General features: G+C 54.4%; 1 protein-coding gene across 2 annotated transcripts in view; it reads left to right on the top strand.

Annotated features, from left to right (window-relative positions):
• LOC115112536 (centrosome-associated protein CEP250-like) overlaps nt 1-23288 on the top strand; it is a 330336-nt gene that overhangs the window by 118592 nt on the left and 188456 nt on the right. For both annotated transcript variants that reach the window (XM_065013075.1, XM_065013076.1), the window contains exons 11-13: nt 2520-2603; nt 3367-3537; nt 4702-4776. In XM_065013075.1, coding sequence (XP_064869147.1) covers nt 2520-2603; nt 3367-3537; nt 4702-4776 — 330 coding nt within the window. The remainder of the gene's footprint in view (nt 1-2519; nt 2604-3366; nt 3538-4701; nt 4777-23288) is intronic.

Below are 23288 nucleotides of genomic sequence, written 5' to 3'. Positions count from 1 at the left end.
CGTGCCATTCGTAGCGCACATAGGCACCAAACCAAACAATATCCTACAACGCAGGTGGGAAACGGACCACACTAAGTATGATCCCCAATTAGAGTCAACGATCATCAGCTGCCTCCAATTGGGAACCATACTCACACCAACATAGAAAATTACAACTAGAAAACTCCCCCCCCCAAAGGTGCGGACTCCGACCGCAAAACCTGAACCTAGATGGGCAGGTTCCGCTCGGAACGCGGATCCGGCCATGGAGCGGGACTGGACGCCGTGCCTGGACTGGGCATCAGCGCAGTGGAAGTCTCCGGCCATGGAGCGGGACTGGACGCCGTGCCTGGTCTGGGCACCGGTGCAGAGGAAGGCTCCGGCCATGGAGTGGGACTGGACACCGTGCCTGAACTGGGCACCGGCATAGAGGAAGGTTCAGGCCATGGAGAGGGACTGGACACCGTGCCTGAACTGGGCACCGGCGTAGAGGAAGGTTCAGGCCATGGAGCGGGAATGGACACCGTGCCTGAACTGGGCACCGGCGTAGAGGAAGGTTCAGGCCATGGAGAGGGACTGGACACCGTGCCTGAACTGGGCACCGGCGTAGAGGAAGGTTCAGGCCATGGAGAGGGACTGGACACCGTGCCTGAACTGAGCACCGGTGCAGTGGAAGGCTCCGGCCATGGAGAGGGACTGGACACTGTGCCTGAACTGGGCACCGGCTTAGAGGAAGGCTCAGGCCATGGAGAGGGACTGGACACCGTGCCTGAACTGGGCACCGGCGTAGAGGAAGGTTCAGGCCATGGAGAGGGACTGGACACCGTGCCTGAACTGGGCACCGGCGTAGAGGAAGGTTCAGGCCATGGAGCGGGACTGGACACCGTGCCTGAACTGGGCACCGGCGTAGAGGAAGGTTCAGGCCATGGAGAGGGACTGGACACCGTGCCTGAACTGGGCACCGGCGTAGAGGAAGGTTCAGGCCATGGAGAGGGACTGGACACCGTGCCTGAACTGAGCACCGGTGCAGTGGAAGGCTCCGGCCATGGAGAGGGACTGGACACTGTGCCTGAACTGGGCACCGGCGTAGAGGAAGGCTCAGGCCATGGAGAGGGACTGGACACCGTGCCTGAACTGGGCACCGGCTTAGAGGAAGGCTCAGGCCATGGAGAGGGACTGGACACCGTGCCTGAACTGGGCACCGGCGTAGAGGAAGGCTCAGGCCATGGAGCGGGACTGGACACCGTGCCTGAACTGGGCACCGGCGTAGAGGAAGGCTCAGGCCCTGGAGCGGGACTGGACGCCGTGCCTGAACTGAACACCGGTGCAGAGGAAGGCTCCGACCATGGAGCGGAACTGGATGCCGTGCCTGGACTGGGCACCGGCGCTGAGGACTAAGGGCTGGTGACACACTCTTCAGGGCGAGTGCGGGGAGCCGGCACAGGACGTACCGGGCTGAGAATGCGCACTGGAGGCCTGGTGCGTGGAGCCGGCACAGAGTTCACCGGACTGATGACACGCTCTTCAGGGCGAGTGCGGAGAGCCGGCACAGGACTTGCTGGGCTGGGAAGGCACACTGGAGGCCTGGTGCGTGGAGCCGGCACACATTTCACCGGACTGATGACATGCTCTTCAGGGCGAGTGCGGGGAGCCGGCACAGGACTTGCTGGGCTGGGAAGGCACACTGGAGGCCTGGTGCGTGGAGCCGGCACACATTTCACCGGACTGATGACACGCTCTTCAGGGTGAGTGCGGGGAGCCGGCACAGGACGTACCGGGCTCCACTAATTTCTACGATGGATGTGACACTATGAGAAGGGGAGATGCAAACACAATATGATGTTCATCTAAACTGGGGGAGGGAATAACAAACGTTCAAGTGGCACTGAGCCAACAATGATAAAGAGTGAATATGCACACTCACCACGGGGATATGGTCGGTGCTCTCCGCTGGTGCCAATGAGCTAGACTACTGTTCGCTCAATGACAATTTGAATAACTAAAAGACAGATTAGAGTGTTTTCATTGTCTTCTCTCTATGGCAATAGCCATTTGCTTTCCAAAATATGTTTTCCCACAATTGTATTTTGAAATATTGCGATATGCCTGGCAGGGCTTCTCTACTTTTCACTGACAGTCTCAACTCAACAGTCATCTATTTGGGATTTAACGAGTGTTGCCCAAATTGCGGGCACTTCCGACTGTATGCAATGCGATGTAAAGAATCGAATGATCTCCTGTGGCCAAATTGCGCTTTCTGGTGTAGTAGCCTATTTATGTCTGTATAGATAGGAGTAGGCTAATTAGGCTATATAATGACACGACCAATTTACTTTCGCTGTGTATGAGTTCACTCTTGCAGTTTCTACAGAAGCTTTGGTAACAGTGTTGCTGTAAGAAATAATGAAATGCTGTATTGAATAGTGTGGATATATATTTACCGTATTCCAGTGTTTGTTCAGAGACAAGTAGACCTCGTGTACGCTGCAGTACTGTAGTATTCCTCCCTCTCTGACATCCTGTCTCTTTTGTCCCCTTAGCTGGCTGAGGTCAAAGGGCGTCTTGTGCAGGTGGAGGGAGAAAATGAGGCACTCATGGGATATAAGCGGGAGCAGGGAGCCGAGGTCAGACTGGGTGCCTGTCGTGGTTCACAGTGACTGGAGTCCACCACTAACACAATACACACACTCTAGTGGAAACACTTTCATAAGTCCATCATCAGCAACAATACACGCTGATTCACACCAGGATTCCTATTGTCCTCCGTAACAATAATCTCTCCACAGACTTGGAGACTTCCATAAACTAAGTCCATATCTGTTGACAATGCTCACATTCACAGTACTGGTTACTCTGGAGTCTCTGCCTGTTATAATGTCTCTGTTAGATGTTGTTTATTACCATTGAGAGTCTGCTCATATCCATGCCTACATAATGTGAGTGTGCACATGTGTGTGTGTGTGTGTGTGTGTGTGTGTGTGTACATGCGATTGTGTGCATGCTTGTATGCAAGTTTGTGTCTTTCCATGGTCTCTTCCTCTCAGAGACCCAGTCCTTCTCCATTAACCTGGTCAGACAGACAGACAGAGATTCCCACTCAGGAAACTGTGCTCTCCCCTGGGACTAGGGGAATATGGATGAGTTAAACATAGACATGGCTCAGGGGCTGGGTCGATATGGGCTCTGTTAGTGCTGGGAATGAGGATGTATAATGAGAGGGAAATGAGAGCCACTCTTACCTGATTGCCATGGATTTCCCTCCAGTATTAGTGAGGGGTCACAATGAGACGGGCCAGCCTACTGTCCCACTGGGAGAAGATGGAGCTGAGACCTAATGTTGTGCTAACCTTACAGTAATGTCCTGTGTGCGTGCGTGCATGCGTGCAGGTGGAAAGGCTGGCAGTGGTGGTGTGTTCTCTGCAGAGCTCGGCCAGGGACAGAGAGGGCACAGAGAGTGTCCAGGCCGAGCGGAGGTGTGTGGACCTGGAGGGGGAGCTGACAGAGACCCGTGCCCAGCTCACGGAGTGCCAGGACAGGCTACAGGAAGCCAGGAGGAGGGTGAGACCACCATGCTATACACCACCATCAACCCAGCTGTACAGATAGAGAAATACAGACACACAGGCACTACCACTCTATAAGATAATGTCATGTTGACCTGACTGTTACACTCAATGAGTCTACTTCAGTTCTAGTCTTACCATCTCACCCACGATGAGATACTTGATGTCAGTGCTTATTTGGGTATACTGGATTACTCCTAGAGTACATGCCATTGTAAAGGCAGCTACGCTCATGTTGAAGAAGCTGGAATTGTGTTTGCCGTGGCTCAGAACCTTGTTCAAAAGCCTCCCACTGATCCAGCCTCTCCATGTGAGATGGTGGAAGTCCGGCACATTTCCTCTAGTGCTCAGCATACGGCCAGAGCCTTTATCTGAACACAATTAGTCATTTTCCCAGGCCTCTGCACTCTGCACGCTCTCCCACTATAATTTCTCTGCATTTCCCTGTAACCTTTAGTAGTGGGGTTTGAGTCCACTGTGAGCCCCAGCTCCTCTGCCCAGGCATCCATTACAGCTCTCCAGGACAGCAGCATTAATCCACCTGATGCCATGCCAGCCGTGATCCTCACATGGACGTGAAGCTGCCTCACTGCTGCTGTATTACTATTCACAGGAGGCGTGCGTGCGTGCGTGATTTGTCTGCTCTCTTTCCATGTAACCTTTGTTGACTTTGTCTCTGTGCTCTCTGCTTTAATGACGCATATATCCTATCTTCAGTCACTGCTTAATCCCAGCAGTGCTGGCTCAGGAACAGATTACCTCTCCCAGACATGAGAGAAGTAAAGAGCAGGGAGGGAGAGAAAGAGAAAGCGACGCCTCAATGAGACGATCCACAGGGAGACAGAGGGGTCCAGCACATGTATGTGGAAGTGTATATGCCCACAACCCTGTCTCAGACAGAAAATTATTTTGTTCATCCTCATTTGCTATGATGGACTCTGTGTACAGCCAGAGATCCTTGTCCAGGTTCACACCAACACTCTCTCAGAGTATGCAGTGGGTTTCATGATGGACATTTCCATGTTAGGATGAATCACCTTACTCAATGCCCTCTCTATCGACAAATGTCTATCTCACCTCTAGCTCCTTAATGAGCTCAAACTGCATGTTTCTGACCCCCTCTCCCTCCCTCCCTCCCCCTCCCTCCCCCTCTCTCCAGGCTAAGGAGCAGACCCAGAAGTTCCAGGCCAAGGTGTCCAGTCTGAAGAGCCAGCATGGCTGTGTTAGTCAGCAGGTACACAGGCACATGTGACAGACCCAATCCTAACCCTTTCCCCCTTGATTCCTCACATCCTACCCATACCCCATCCCTACCACACCCTGCTGTTAACATCCCTACCACACCCTGTTGTTACCATCCCTACCACACCCTTCTGTTACCATCCCTACCACACCCTGCTGTTATGATCCCTACATCACCCTGCTGTTACCAGCCCAACCACACCCTGCTGTTACCAGCCCAACCACACCCTGCTGTTACCATCCCTACCTCACCCTGCTGTTACCATCCCTACCACACCCTGCTGTTACCATCCCTACCACACCCTGCTGTTACCAGCCCTACCTCACCCTGCTGTTACCATCCCTACCTCACCTTGCTGTTACCATCCCTTCCTCACCCCGCTGTTACCATCCCTACCTCACCCTGCTGTTACCATCCCTACCTCACCCTGCCTTTACCAGCCCTTCCACACCCTTCTGTTACCATCCCTTCCTCACCCTGCTGTTACCATCCCTACCTCACCCTGCTGTTACCATCCCTACCACACCCTGCTGTTACCAGTTCTACCACACCCTGCTGTTACCAGCCCTACCTCACCCTGCTGTTACCATCCCTACCTCACCTTGCTGTTACCATCCCTTCCTCACCCCGCTGTTACCATCCCTACCTCACCTTGCTGTTACCATCCCTTCCTCGCCCTGCTGTTACCATCCCTTCCTCACCCTGCTGTTACGATCCCTACCACACCCTGCTGTTACCATCCCTACCACACCCTGCTGTTACCATCCCTACCACACCCTGCTGTTACCATCCCTACCACACCCTGCTGTCACCAGCCCAACCACACCCTGCTATTACCAGCCCAACCACACCCTTCTGTTACCGTCCCTACCACACCCTGCTGTTATGATCCCTACATCACACTGCTGTTACCATCCATACCACACCCTGCCTTTACCAGCCCTTCCACACCCTTCTGTTACCATCCCTTCCTCACCCTGCTGTTACATCCCTACCTCACCCTGCTGTTACCATCCCTACCACACCCTGCTGTTACCAGTTCTACCATACCCTGCTGTTACCATCCCTACCTCACCTTGCTGTTACCATCCCTTCCTCACCCCGCTGTTACCATCCCTACCTCACCTTGCTGTTACCATCCCTTCCTCGCCCTGCTGTTACCATCCCTTCCTCACCCTGCTGTTACGATCCCTACCAAACCTGCTGTTACCATCCCTACCACACCCTGCTGTTACCATCCCTACCACACCCTGCTGTCACCAGCCCAACCACACCCTGCTATTACCATCCCTACCACACCCTGCTGTTACCAGTTCTACCACACCCTGCTGTTACCAGCCCTACCTCACCCTGCTGTTACCATCCTTACCACACTCTGCTGTTACCATCCCTACATCACCCTGCTGTTACCAGCCCAACCACACCCTGCTGTTACCATCCCTTCCTCACCCCGCTGTTACCATCCCTACCTCACCTTGCTGTTACCATCCCTTCCTTGCCCTGCTGTTACCATCCCTTCCTCACCCTGCTGTTACGATCCCTACCACACCCTGCTGTTACCATCCCTACCACACCCTGCTGTCACCAGCCCAACCACACCCTGCAATTACCAGCCCAACCACACCCTTCTGTTACCGTCCCTACCACACCCTGCTGTTATGATCCCTACATCACACTGCTGTTACCATCCCTACCACACCCTGCCTTTACCAGCCCTTCCACACCCTCCTGTTACCATCCCTTCCTCACCCTGCTGTTACCATCCCTACCTCACCCTGCTGTTACCAGCCCAACCACACCCTGCTGTTACCAGCCCAACCACACCCTGCTGTTACCAGCCCTACCACACCCTGCTGTTACCAGCCCTACCACACCCTCCTGTTACCATCCCTACCTCACCCTGCTGTTACCATCCCTACCACACCCTGCTGTTACCAGTTCTAACACACCTTGCTGTTACCATCCCTACCTCACCTTGCTGTTACCATCCCTTCCTCACCCTGCTGTTACCATCCCTTCCTCACCCTGCTGTTACCATCCCTACCACACCCTCCTGTTACCAGCCCTACCTCACTCTGCTGTTACCATCTCTACCTCACCTTGCTGTTACCATCTCTTCCTCACCCTGCTGTTACCATCCCTACCTCACCCTGTTGTTACCATCCTTTCCACACCCTGCTGTTACCAGCCATACCTCACCTTGCTGTTATCATCCCTTCCTCACCCTGCTGTTACCATCCCTACCACACCCTGTTGTTACCATCCCTACCACACCCTTCTGTTACCATCCCTACCACACCCTGCTGTTATGATCCCTACATCACACTGCTGTTATCATCCCTACCACACCCTGCCTTTACCAGCCCTTCCACACCCTCCTGTTACCATCCCTTCCTCACCCTGCTGTTACCATCCCTACCTCACCCTGCTGTTACCATCCCTACCACACCCTGCTGTTACCAGTTCTACCACACCCTTCTGTTACCAGCCCTACCTCACCCTGCTGTTACCATCCCTACCACACTCTGCTGTTACAATCCCTACATCACCCTGCTGTTACGATCCCTACATCACATTGCTGTTACCATCCCTACCACACCCTGCTGTTACCAGTTCTACCACACCCTTCTGTTACCAGCCCTACCTCACCCTGCTGTTACCATCCCTACCACACTCTGCTGTTACCATCCCTACATCACCCTGCTGTTACCATCCCTACCTCACCCTGCTGTTACCATCCCTACCACACCCTGCTGTTACCAGTTCTACCACACCCTGCTGTTACCAGCACTACCTCACCCTGCTGTTACCATCCCTACCTCACCTTGCTGTTACCATCCCTTCCTCACCCTGCTGTTACCATCCCTACCTCACCCTGCTGTTACCATCTCTACCACACCCTGCTGTTACCAGCCCTACCTCACCTTGCTGTTACCATCCCTACCTCACCCTGTTGTTACCAGCCATATCTCACCTTGCTGTTATCATCCCTTCCTCACCCTGCTGTTACCATCCCTACCACACCCTGCTGTTACCATCCCTTCCACACCCTGCTGTTATGATCCCTACATCACACTGCTGTTATCATCCCTACCAGACCCTGCCTTTACCAGCCCTTTCACACCCTCCCGTTACCATCCCTTCCTCACCCTGCTGTTACCATCCCTACCTCACCCTGCTGTTACCATCCCTACCACACCCTGCTGTTACCAGTTCTACCACACCCTGCTGTTACCATCCCTACCTCACCTTGCTGTTACCATCCCTACCTCACCCTGCTGTTACGATCCCTACCACACCCTGCTGTTACCATCCCTACCACACCCTGATGTTACCATCCCTACCACACCCTGCTGTCACCAGCCCAACCACACCCTGCTATTAACAGCCCAACCACACCCTGCTGTTACCAGCCCTACCACACCCTGCTGTTACCAACCTTACCACACTCTGCTGTTACCATCCCTACATCACCCTGCTGTTACCAGCCCAACCACACCCTGCTGTTACCAGCCCTACCACACCCTGTTGTTACCAGCCCTACCACACCCTGCTGTTACCAGCCCTACCACACCCTGCTGTCACCAGCCCAACCACACCCTGCTGTCACCAGCCCAACCACACCCTGCTATTACCAGCCCAACCACACCCTTCTGTTACCGTCCCTACCACACCCTGCTGTTATGATCCCTACATCACACTGCTGTTACCATCCCTACCACACCCTGCTGTTACCATCCCTTCCACACCCTCCTGTTACCATCCCTTCCTCACCCTGCTGTTACCATCCCTACCTCACCCTGCTGTTACCATCCCTACCACACCCTGCTGTTACCAGTTCTACCACACCCTGCTATTACCAGCCCAACCACACCCTGCTGTTACCATCCTTACCACACTCTGCTGTTACCATCCCTACATCACCCTGTTGTTACCAGCCCTTCCTTGCCCTGCTGTTACCATCCCTTCCTCACCCTGCTGTTACAATCCCTACCACACCCTGCTGTTACCATCCCTACCACACCCTGCTGTTACCATCCCTACCACACCCTGATGTTACCATCCCTACCACACCCTGATGTTACCATCCCTACCACACCCTGCTGTTACCATCCCTACCTCACCCTGCTGTTACCATCCCTACCACACCCTGCTGTTACCAGTTCTACCACACCCTGCTGTTACCATCCCTACCTCACCTTGCTGTTACCATCCCTACCTCACCCTGCTGTTACGATCCCTACCACACCCTGCTGTTACGATCCCTACCACACCCTGCTGTTACCATCCCTACCACACCCTGATGTTACCATCCCTACCACACCCTGCTGTCACCAGCCCAACCACACCCTGCTATTAACAGCCCAACCACACCCTGCTGTTACCAGCCCTACCACACCCTGCTGTTACCAACCTTACCACACTCTGCTGTTACCATCCCTACATCACCCTGCTGTTACCAGCCCAACCACACCCTGCTGTTACCAGCCCTACCACACCCTGTTGTTACCAGCCCTACCACACCCTGCTGTTACCAGCCCTACCACACCCTGCTGTCACCAGCCCAACCACACCCTGCTATTACCAGCCCAACCACACCCTTCTGTTACCGTCCCTACCACACCCTGCTGTTATGATCCCTACATCACACTGCTGTTACCATCCCTACCACACCCTGCTGTTACCATCCCTTCCACACCCTCCTGTTACCATCCCTTCCTCACCCTGCTGTTACCATCCCTACCTCACCCTGCTGTTACCATCCCTACCACACCCTGCTGTTACCAGTTCTACCACACCCTGCTATTACCAGCCCAACCACACCCTGCTGTTACCATCCTTACCACACTCTGCTGTTACCATCCCTACATCACCCTGCTGTTACCAGCCCAACCACACCCTGCTGTTACCAGCCCAACCACACCCTGCTGTTACCATCCCTTCCTCACCCCGCTGTTACCATCCCTACCTCACCTTGCTGTTACCATCCCTTCCTTGCCCTGCTGTTACCATCCCTTCCTCACCCTGCTGTTACGATCCCTACCACACCCTGCTGTTACCATCCCTACCACACCCTGCTGTTACCATCCCTACCACACCCTGATGTTACCATCCCTACCACACCCTGCTGTCACCAACCCAACCACACCCTGCTATTAACAGCCCAACCACACCCTGCTGTTACCAGCCCTACCACACCCTACTGTTACCATCCCTACCACACTCTGCTGTTACCATCCCTACTTCACCATGCTGTTATGATCCCTACATCACACTGCTGTTACCCTCCCTACCACACCCTGCCTTTACCAGCCCTTCCACACCCTCCTGTTACCATCCCTTCCTCACCCTGCTGTTACCATCGCTACCTCACCCTGCTGTTACCATCCCTACCACACCCTGCTGTCACCAGCCCAACCACACCCTGCTATTACCAGCCCAACCACACCCTTCTGTTACCGTCCCTACCACACCCTGCTGTTATGATCCCTACATCACACTGCTGTTACCATCCCTACCACACCCTGCCTTTACCAGCCCTTCCACACCCTCCTGTTACCATCCCTTCCTCACCCTGCTGTTACCATCCCTACCTCACCCTGCTGTTACCAGCCCAACCACACCCTGCTGTTACCAGCCCAACCACACCCTGCTGTTACCAGCCCTACCACACCCTGCTGTTACCAGCCCTACCACACCCTCCTGTTACCATCCCTACCTCACCCTGCTGTTACCATCCCTACCACACCCTGCTGTTACCAGTTCTAACACACCTTGCTGTTACCATCCCTACCTCACCTTGCTGTTAACATCCCTTCCTCACCCTGCTGTTACCATCCCTTCCTCACCCTGCTGTTACCATCCCTACCACACCCTCCTGTTACCAGCCCTACCTCACTCTGCTGTTACCATCTCTACCTCACCTTGCTGTTACCATCTCTTCCTCACCCTGCTGTTACCATCCCTACCTCACCCTGTTGTTACCATCCTTTCCACACCCTGCTGTTACCAGCCATACCTCACCTTGCTGTTATCATCCCTTCCTCACCCTGCTGTTACCATCCCTACCACACCCTTCTGTTACCATCCCTACCACACCCTTCTGTTACCATCCCTACCACACCCTGCTGTTATGATCCCTACATCACACTGCTGTTATCATCCCTACCACACCCTGCCTTTACCAGCCCTTCCACACCCTCCTGTTACCATCCCTACCTCACCTTGCTGTTACCATCCCTTCCTCACCCTGCTGTTACCATCCCTACCTCACCCTGCTGTTACCATCTCTACCACACCCTGCTGTTACCAGCCCTACCTCACCTTGCTGTTACCATCCCTACCTCACCCTGTTGTTACCATCCTTTCCACACCCTGCTGTTACCAGCCATATCTCACCTTGCTGTTATCATCCCTTCCTCACCCTGCTGTTACCATCCCTACCACACCCTGCTGTTACCATCCCTTCCACACCCTGCTGTTATGATCCCTACATCACACTGCTGTTATCATCCCTACCAGACCCTGCCTTTACCAGCCCTTTCACACCCTCCCGTTACCATCCCTTCCTCACCCTGCTGTTACCATCCCTACCTCACCCTGCTGTTACATCCCTACCACACCCTGCTGTTACCAGTTCTACCACACCCTGCTGTTACCATCCCTACCTCACCTTGCTGTTACCATCCCTACCTCACCCTGCTGTTACGATCCCTACCACACCCTGCTGTTACCATCCCTACCACACCCTGCTGTTACCATCCCTACCACACCCTGATGTTACCATCCCTACCACACCCTGCTGTCACCAGCCCAACCACACCCTGCTATTAACAGCCCAACCACACCCTGCTGTTACCAGCCCAACCACACCCTGCTGTTACCAACCTTACCACACTCTGCTGTTACCATCCCTACATCACCCTGCTGTTACCAGCCCAACCACACCCTGCTGTTACCAGCCCTACCACACCCTGCTGTTACCAGCCCTACCACACCCTGTTGTTACCAGCCCTACCACACCCTGCTGTTACCAGCCCTACCACACCCTGCTGTCACCAGCCCAACCACACCCTGCTATTACCAGCCCAACCACACCCTTCTGTTACCGTCCCTACCACACCCTGCTGTTATGATCCCTACATCACACTGCTGTTACCATCCCTACCACACCCTGCTGTTACCATCCCTTCCACACCCTCCTGTTACCATCCCTTCCTCACCCTGCTGTTTCCATCCCTACCTCACCCTGCTGTTACCATCCCTACCACACCCTGCTGTTACCAGTTCTACCACACCCTGCTATTACCAGCCCAACCACACCCTGCTGTTACCATCCTTACCACACTCTGCTGTTACCATCCCTACATCACCCTGCTGTTACCAGCCCAACCACACCCTGCTGTTACCAGCCCAACCACACCCTGCTGTTACCATCCCTTCCTCACCCCGCTGTTACCATCCCTACCTCACCTTGCTGTTACCATCCCTTCCTTGCCCTGCTGTTACCATCCCTTCCTCACCCTGCTGTTACGATCCCTACCACACCCTGCTGTTACCATCCCTACCACACCCTGCTGTTACCATCCCTACCACACCCTGATGTTACCATCCCTACCACACCCTGCTGTCACCAACCCAACCACACCCTGCTATTAACAGCCCAACCACACCCTGCTGTTACCAGCCCTACCACACCCTGCTGTTACCATCCCTACCACACTCTGCTGTTACCATCCCTACCACACCCTGCTGTCACCAGCCCAACCACACCCTGCTATTACCAGCCCAACCACACCCTTCTGTTACCGTCCCTACCACACCCTGCTGTTATGATCCCTACATCACACTGCTGTTACCATCCCTACCACACCCTGCCTTTACCAGCCCTTCCACACCCTCACGTTACCATCCCTTCCTCACCCTGCTGTTACCATCCCTACCTCACCCTGCTGTTACCAGCCCAACCACACCCTGCTGTTACCAGCCCAACCACACCCTGCTGTTACCAGCCCTACCACACCCTGCTGTTACCAGCCCTACCACACCCTCCTGTTACCATCCCTACCTCACCCTGCTGTTACCATCCCTACCACACCCTGCTGTTACCAGTTCTAACACACCTTGCTGTTACCATCCCTACCTCACCTTGCTGTTACCATCCCTTCCTCACCCTGCTGTTACCATCCCTTCCTCACCCTGCTGTTACCATCCCTACCACACCCTCCTGTTACCAGCCCTACCTCACTCTGCTGTTACCATCTCTACCTCACCTTGCTGTTACCATCTCTTCCTCACCCTGCTGTTACCATCCCTACCTCACCCTGTTGTTACCATCCTTTCCACACCCTGCTGTTACCAGCCATACCTCACCTTGCTGTTATCATCCCTTCTCACCCTGCTGTTACCATCCCTACCACACCCTGTTGTTACCATCCCTACCACACCCTTCTGTTACCATCCCTACCACACCCTGCTGTTATGATCCCTACATCACACTGCTGTTATCATCCCTACCACACCCTGCCTTTACCAGCCCTTCCACACCCTCCTGTTACCATCCCTTCCTCACCCTGCTGTTACCATCCCTACCTCACCCTGCTGTTACCATCCCTACCACACCCTGCTGTTACCAGTTCTACCACACCCTTCTGTTACCAGCCCTACCTCACCCTGCTGTTACCATCCCTACCATACTCTGCTGTTACCATCCCTACATCACCCTGCTGTTATGATCCCTACATCACACTGCTGTTACCATCCCTACCACACCCTGCCTTTACCAGCCCTTCCACACCCTCCTGTTACCATCCCTTCCTCACCCTGCTGTTACCATCCCTACCTCACCCTGCTGTTACCATCCCTACCACACCCTGCTGTTACCAGTTCTACCACACCCTGCTGTTACCAGCCCTACCTCACCCTGCTGTTACCATCCCTACCTCACCTTGCTGTTACCATCCCTTCCTCACCCTGCTGTTACCATCCCTACCTCACCCTGCTGTTACCATCTCTACCACACCCTGCTGTTACCAGCCCTACCTCACCCTGCTGTTACCATCCCTACCACACCCTGCTGTTACCAGTTCTACCACACCCTTCTGTTACCAGCCCTACCTCACCCTGCTGTTACCATCCCTACCATACTCTGCTGTTACCATCCCTACATCACCCTGCTGTTATGATCCCTACATCACACTGCTGTTACCATCCCTACCACATCCTGCCTTTACCAGCCCTTCCACACCCTCCTGTTACCATCCCTTCCTCACCCTGCTGTTACCATCCCTACCTCACCCTGCTGTTACCATCCCTACCACACCCTGCTGTTACCAGTTCTACCACACCCTGCTATTACCAGCCCAACCACACCCTGCTGTTACCATCCTTACCACACTCTGCTGTTACCATCCCTACATCACCCTGCTGTTACCATCCCAACCACACCCTGCTGTTACCAGCCCAACCACACCCTGCTGTTACCATCCCTACCTCACCTTGCTGTTACCATCCCTTCCTTGCCCTGCTGTTACCATCCCTTCCTCACCCTGCTGTTACGATCCCTACCACACCCTGCTGTTACCATCCCTACCACACCCTGCTGTTACCATCCCTACCACACCCTGATGTTACCATCCCAACCACACCCTGCTGTTAACAGCCCAACCACACCCTGCTGTTACCAGCCCTACCACACCCTGCTGTTACCATCCCAACCACACCCTGCTGTTACCAGCCCTACCACACCCTGCTGTTACCATCCCTACCACACTCTGCTGTTACCATCCCTACATCACCATGCTGTTATGATCCCTACATCACACTGCTGTTACCCTCCCTACCACACCCTGCCTTTACCAGCCCTTCCACACCCTCCTGTTACCATCCCTTCCTCACCCTGCTGTTACCATCGCTACCTCACCCTGCTGTTACCATCCCTACCACACCCTGCTGTCACCAGCCCAACCACACCCTGCTATTACCAGCCCAACCACACCCTTCTGTTACCGTCCCTACCACACCCTGCTGTTATGATCCCTACATCACACTGCTGTTACCATCCCTACCACACCCTGCCTTTACCAGCCCTTCCACACCCTCCTGTTACCATCCCTTCCTCACCCTGCTGTTACCATCCCTACCTCACCCTGCTGTTACCAGCCCAACCACACCCTGCTGTTACCAGCCCAACCACACCCTGCTGTTACCAGCCCTACCACACCCTGCTGTTACTATCCCTACCACACCCTCCTGTTACCATCCCTACCTCACCCTGCTGTTAGCATCCCTACCACACCCTGCTGTTACCAGTTCTAACACACCTTGCTGTTACCATCCCTACCTCACCTTGCTGTTACCATCCCTTCCTCACCCTGCTGTTACCATCCCTTCCTCACCCTGCTGTTACCATCCCTACCACACCCTCCTGTTACCAGCCCTACCTCACTCTGCTGTTACCATCTCTACCTCACCTTGCTGTTACCATCTCTTCCTCACCCTGCTGTTACCATCCCTACCTCACCCTGTTGTTACCATCCTTTCCACACCCTGCTGTTACCAGCCATACCTCACCTTGCTGTTATCATCCCTTCCTCACCCTGCTGTTACCATCCCTACCACACCCTGTTGTTACCATCCCTACCACACCCTTCTGTTACCATCCCTACCACACCCTGCTGTTATGATCCCTACATCACACTGCTGTTATCATCCCTACCACACCCTGCCTTTACCAGCCCTTCCACACCCTCCTGTTACCATCCCTTCCTCACCCTGCTGTTACCATCCCTACCTCACCCTGCTGTTACCATCCCTACCACACCCTGCTGTTACCAGTTCTACCACACCCTTCTGTTACCAGCCCTACCTCACCCTGCTGTTACCATCCCTACCATACTCTGCTGTTACCATCCCTACATCACCCTGCTGTTATGATCCCTACATCACACTGCTGTTACCATCCCTACCACACCCTGCCTTTACCAGCCCTTCCACACCCTCTCCTGTTACCATCCCTTCTCACCCTGCTGTTACCATCCCTACCTCACCCTGCTGTTACCATCCCTACCACACCCTGCTGTTACCAGTTCTACCACACCCTGCTGTTCCCAGCCCTACCTCACCCTGCTGTTACCATCCCTACCTCACCTTGCTGTTACCATCCCTTCCTCACCCTGCTGTTACCATCCCTACCTCACCCTGCTGTTACCATCTCTACCACACCCTGCTGTTACCAGCCCTACCTCACCTTGCGGTTACCATCCCTACCTCACCCTGTTGTTACCATCCTTTCCACACCCTGCTGTTACCAGCCATACCTCACCTTGCTGTTATCATCCCTTCCTCACCCTGCTGTTACCATCCCTACCACACCCTGTTGTTACCATCCCTTCCACACCCTGCTGTTACCATCCCTTCCACACCCTGCTGTTATGATCCCTACATCACACTGCTGTTATCATCCCTACCAGACCCTGCCTTTACCAGCCCTTCCACACCCTCCTGTTGCCATCCCTTCCTCACCCTGCTGTTACCATCCCTACCTCACCCTGCTGTTACCATCCCTACCACACCCTGCTGTTACCAGTTCTACCACACCCTGCTGTTATCATCCCTACCTCACCTTGCTGTTACCATCCCTTCCTCACCCTGCTGTTACCATCTCTACCACACCCTGCTGTTACCAGCCCTACCTCACCTTGCTGTTACCATCCCTTCCTCGCCCTGCTGTTACCATCCCTACCTCACCCTGCTGTTATGATCCCTACCACACCCTGCTGTTACCATCCCTACCACACCCTGATGTTACCATCCCTACCACACCCTGCTGTCACCAGCCCAACCACACCCTGCTATTAACAGCCCAACCACACCCTGCTGTTACCAGCCCTACCACACCCTGCTGTTACCATCGCTACCTCACCCTGCTGTTACCATCCCTACCACACCCTGCTGTCACCAGCCCAACCACACCCTGCTATTACCAGCCCAACCACACCCTTCTGTTACCGTCCCTACCACACCCTGCTGTTATGATCCCTACATCACACTGCTGTTACCATCCCTACCACACCCTGCCTTTACCAGCCCTTCCACACCCTCCTGTTACCATCCCTTCCTCACCCTGCTGTTACCATCCCTACCTCACCCTGCTGTTACCAGCCCAACCACACCCTGCTGTTACCAGCCCAACCACACCCTGCTGTTACCAGCCCTACCACACCCTGCTGTTACCAGCCCTACCACACCCTCCTGTTACCATCCCTACCTCACCCTGCTGTTACCATCCCTACCACGCCCTGCTGTTACCAGTTCTAACACACCTTGCTGTTACCATCCCTACCTCACCTTGCTGTTACCATCCCTTCCTCACCCTGCTGTTACCATCCCTTCCTCACCCTGCTGTTACCATCCCTACCACACCCTCCTGTTACCAGCCCTACCTCACTCTGCTGTTACCATCTCTACCTCACCTTGCTGTTACCATCTCTTCCTCACCTTGCTGTTACCATCCCTTCCTCACCCTGCTGTTACCATCCCTTCCTCACCCTGCTGTTACCATCCCTACCACACCCTCCTGTTACCAGCCCTACCTCACTCTGCTGTTACCATCTCTACCTCACCTTGCTGTTACCATCTCTTCCTCACCCTGCTGTTACCATCCCTACCACACCCTGCTGTTATGATCCCTACATCACACTGCTGTTATCATCCCTACCACACCCTGCCTTTACCAGCCCTTCCACACCCTCCTGTTAACATCCCTTCCTCACCCTGCTGTTACCATCCCTACCTCACCCTGCTGTTACCATCCCTACCACACCCTGCTGTTACCAGTTCTACCACACCCTTCTGTTACCATCCCTACCTCACCCTGCTGTTACCATCCCTACCACACCCTGCTGTTACCATCCCTACCTCACCTTGCTGTTACCATCCCTTCCTCACCCTGCTGTTACCATCCCTACCTCACCCTGCTGTTACCATCTCTACCACACTCTGCTGTTACCAGCCCTACCTCACCTTGCTGTTACCATCCCTTCCTCGCCCTGCTGTTACCATCCCTACCTCACCCTGCTGTTATGATCCCTACCACACCCTGCTGTTACCATCCCTACCACACCCTGATGTTACCATCCCTACCACACCCTGCTGTCACCAGCCCAACCACACCCTGCTATTAACAGCCCAACCACACCCTGCTGTTACCAGCCCTACCACACCCTGCTGTTACCATCCCTACCACACTCTGCTGTTACCATCCCTACATCACACTGCTGTTACCATCCCTACCACACCCTGCCTTTACCAGCCCTTCCACACCCTCCTGTTACCATCCCTACCTCACCCTGCTGTTACCAGTTCTACCACACCCTGCTGTTACCATCCCTACCTCACCCTGCTGTTACCATCCCTACCTCACCTTGCTGTTACCATCCCTTCCTCACCCTGCTGTTACCATCCCTACTTCACCCTGCTGTTACCATCCCTACCTCACCTTGCTGTTACCATCCCTTCCCCGCCCTGCTGTTACCAGTCCAACCACACCCTGCTATTAACAGCCCAACTACACCCTGCTGTTACCAGCCCAACTACACCCTGCTGTTACCAGCCCTACCACACCCTGCTGTTACCATCCTTACTACACTCTGCTGTTACCATCCCTACATCACCCTGCTGTTACCAGCCCTACCACACCCTGTTGTTACCAGCCCTACCACACCCTGCTGTTATCAGCCCTACCACACCATGTTGTTACCATCCCTACCACACCCTTCTGTTACCATCCCTACCTCACCCTGCTGTTACCATCCCTACCTCAACCTGCTGTTACCATCCTTACCACACCCTGCTGTTTCCAGCCCTACCACACCCTACTGTTACCATCCCTACCACACCCTTCTGTTACCATCCCTACCACACCCTGCTATTAACAGCCCAACCACACCCTGCTGTTACCAGCCCTACCACACCCTACTTTTACCATCCCTACCACACCCTACTGTTACCAGCCCTACCACACCCTGTTGTTACCAGCCCTAACACACCCTGCTGTTACCAGCCCTACCACACCCTGTTGTTACCATCCCTACCACACCCTTCTGTTACCATCCCTACCTCACCCTGCTGTTACCATCCTTACCACACCCTGCTGTTTCCAGCCCTACCACACCCTACTGTTACCATCCCTACCACACCCTGCTGTTATCATCCCTACCACACCCTTCTGTTACCATCCCTACCACACCCTGCTGTTTTCCAGCCCAACCACACCCTGCGGTTTCCATCCATACCACACCCTGCTGTTACCATCCCTAACACACCCTGCTGTAACCATACCTACCACACCCTGCTGTTACCATCCCTACCTCACCCTGCTGTTGCCATCCCTACCTCACCCTGCTGTTACCATCCCCACCTCACCCTGCTGTTACCATCCCTACCACACCCTGCTTTTGCAGTCCCTACCTCACCCTGCTGTTACCATCGCTACCTCACCCTGCTGTTACCATCCCTACTTCACCTTGCGTTTACCAGCCCAACCACACCCTTCCGTTACCATCCCTACCACACCCTACTGTTACCATCCCTACCACACCCTACTGTTACCATCCCTACCACACCCTACTATTACCAGCCCTACCTCACCATGCTGTTACCATCCCTTCCTCACCCCGCTGTTACCATCCCTACCACACCCCGCTGTTACCATCCCTACCACACCCTGCTGTCACCATCCTTACCACACTCTGCTGTTACCATCCCTACATCACCCTGCTGTTACCAGCCCAACCACACCCTGCTGTTACCAGCCCTACCACACCCTGTTGTTACCAGCCCTACCACACCCTGCTGTTATCAGCCCTACCTCACCCTGCTGTTACCATCCTTACCACACCCTGCGGTTTCCAGCCCTACCACACCCTACTGTTACCATCCCTACCACACCCTGCTGTTATCATCCCTACCACACCCTTCTGTTACCATCCCTACCACACCCTGCTTGAGCAGTCCCTACCTCACCCTGCTGTTACCATCCCTACCACACCCTGCTGTCACCAGCCCAACCACACCCTGCTATTAACAGCCCAACCACACCCTGCTGTTACCAGCCCTACCACACCCTGCTGTTACCATCCTTACCACACTCTGCTGTTACCATCCCTACATCACCCTGCTGTTACCAGCCCAACCACACCCTGCCGTTACCATCCCTACCACACCCTACTTTTACCATCCCTACCACACCCTACTGTTACCAGCCCTACCTCACCATGCTGTTACCATCCCTACCTCACCCTGCTGTTAACATCCGTACCACACCCTTTTGTTACCATCCCTATCACACCCTTCTGTTACCATCCCTACCTCACCCTGCTGTTACCATCCCTACCTCACCCTGCTGTTACCATCCTTACCACACCCTGCTGTTTCCAGCCCTACCACACCCTACTGTTACCATCCCTACCACACCCTGCTGTTATCATCCCTACCACACCCTTCTGTTACCATCCCTACCACACCCTGCTGTTTTCCAGCCCAACCACACCCTGCGGTTTCCATCCATACCACACCCTGCTGTAACCATACCTACCACACCCTGCTGTTACCATCCCTACCTCACCCTGCTGTTGCCATCCCTACCTCACCCTGCTGTTACCATCCCCACCTCAACCTGCTGTTACCATCCCTACCACACCCTGCTTTTGTTCACCCTGCTGTTACCATCGCTACCTCACCCTGCTGTTACCATCCCTACTTCACCTTGCGTTTACCAGCCCAACCACACCCTTCCGTTACCATCCCTACCACACCCTACTGTTACCATCCCTACCACACCCTACTGTTACCATCCCTACCACACCCTACTATTACCAGTCCTACCTCACCCTGCTGTTACCATCCCTACTTCACCCTTGCGTTACCAGCCCAACCACACCCTTTCTGTTACCATCCCTACCACACCCTACTGTTACCATCCCTACCACACCCTACTGTTACCATCCCTACCACACCCTACTATTACCAGCCCTACCTCACCATGCTGTTACCATCCCTTCCTCACCCCGCTGTTACCATCCCTACCACACCCCGCTGTTACCATCCCTACCACACCCTGCTGTCACCATCCTTACCACACTCTGCTGTTACCATCCCTACATCACCCTGCTGTTACCAGCCCAACCACACCCTGCTGTTACCAGCCCTACCACACCCTGCTGTTATCAGCCCTACCTCACCCTGCTGTTACCATCCTTACCACACCCTGCTGTTTCCAGCCCTACCACACCCTACTGTTACCATCCCTACCACACCCTGCTGTTACCATACCTACCACACCCTGCTGTTACCATCCCTACCTCACCCTGCTGTTGCCATCCCTACCTCACCCTGCTGTTGCCATCCCTACCTCACCCTGCTGTTACCATCCCCACCTCACCCTGCTGTTACCATCCCTACCACACCCTGCTTTTGCAGTCCCTACCTCACCCTGCTGTTACCATCGCTACCTCACCCTGCTGTTACCATCCCTACTTCACCTTGCGTTTACCAGCCCAACCACACCCTTCCGTTACCATCCCTACCACACCCTACTGTTACCATCCCTACCACACCCTACTGTTACCATCCCTACCACACCCTACTATTACCAGTCCTACCTCACCATGCTGTTACCATCCCTACCACACCCTGCTGTCACCATCCTTACCACACTCTGCTGTTACCATCCCTACATCACCCTGCTGTTACCAGCCCAACCACACCCTGCTGTTACCAGCCCTACCACACCCTGTTGTTACCAGCCCTACCCCACCCTGCTGTTATCAGCCCTACCTCACCCTGCTGTTACCATCCTTACCACACCCTGCTGTTTCCAGCCCTACCACACCCTACTGTTACCATCCCTACCACACCCTGCTGTTATCATCCCTACCACACCGTTCTGTTACCATCCCTACCACACCCTGCTTGAGCAGTCCCTACCTCACCCTGCTGTTACCATCCCTACACACCCTGCTTGAGCAGTCCCTACCTCACCCTGCTGTTACCATCCCTACCACACCCTGCTGTCACCAGCCCAACCACACCCTGCTATTAACAGCCCAACCACACCTGCTGTTACCAGCCCTACCACACCCTGCTGTTACCATCCTACCACACTCTGCTGTTACCATCCCTACATCACCCTGCTGTTACCAGCCCAACCACACCCTGCCGTTACCATCCCTACCACACCCTACTTTTACCATCCCTACCACACCCTACTGTTACCAGCCCTACCTAACCATGCTGTTACCATCCCTACCTCACCCTGCTGTTAACATCCCTACCACACCCTGCTGTTACCATCCCTACCACACCCTTCTGTTACCATCCCTACCACACCCTGCTGTTATGATCCCTACATCACACTGCAGTTACCAGCCCTACGACACCCTGCTGTTACCAGCCCTACCACACCCTGTTGTTACCATCCCTACCACACCCTTCTGTTACCATCCCTACCTCACCCTGCTGTTACCATCCCTACCTCACCCTGCTGTTACCATCCCTACCACACCCTGCTGTTACCATCCCTACATCACCCTGCTGTTACCAGCCCAACCACACCCTGCTGTTACCATCCCTACCTCACCCTGCTGTTACCATCCCTACCACACCCTGCTGTTACCATCCCTACATCACCCTGCTGTTACCAGCCCAACCACACCCTGCTGTTACCATCCCTACCTCACCCTGCTGTTAACATCCCTACCACACCCTTCTGTTACCATCCCTACCACACCCTGCTGTTATGATCCCTACATCACACTGCTGTTACCAGCCCTACCACACCCTGCTGTTACCAGCCCTACCACACCCTGTTGTTACCATCCCTACCACACCCTTCTGTTACCATCCCTACCTCACCCTGCTGTTACCATCCTTACCACACTCTGCTGTTACCATCCCTACATCACCCTGCTGTTACCAGCCCAACCACACCCTGCTATTAACAGCCCAACCACACCCTGCTGTTACCATCCCTACCACACCCTACTTTTACCATCCCTACCACACCCTACTGTTACCAGCCCTACCTAACCATGCTGTTACCATCCCTACCTCACCATGCTGTTACCATCCCTACCTCACCCTGCTGTTAACATCCCTACCACACCCTGTTGTTACCATCCCTACCACACCCTTCTGTTACCATCCCTACCACACCCTGCTGTTATGATCCCTACATCACACTGCAGTTACCAGCCCTACGACACCCTGCTGTTACCAGCCCTACCACACCCTGTTGTTACCATCCCTACCACACCCTTCTGTTACCATCCCTACCTCATCCTGCTGTTACCATCCCTACCTCACCCTGCTGTTACCATCCCTACCACACCCTGCTGTTACCATCCCTACATCACCCTGCTGTTACCATCCCAACCACACCCTGCTGTTACCATCCCTACCTCACCCTGCTGTTACCATCCCTACCACACCCTGCTGTTACCATC

The sequence above is a fragment of the Oncorhynchus nerka genome, linkage group LG28 (assembly GCF_034236695.1).
Source record: "Oncorhynchus nerka isolate Pitt River linkage group LG28, Oner_Uvic_2.0, whole genome shotgun sequence".
Taxonomy (NCBI): domain Eukaryota; kingdom Metazoa; phylum Chordata; class Actinopteri; order Salmoniformes; family Salmonidae; genus Oncorhynchus; species Oncorhynchus nerka.
The sequence above is the reverse complement of the archived record's forward strand: the minus strand, read 5'-3'. Positions and strand labels throughout refer to the sequence as shown.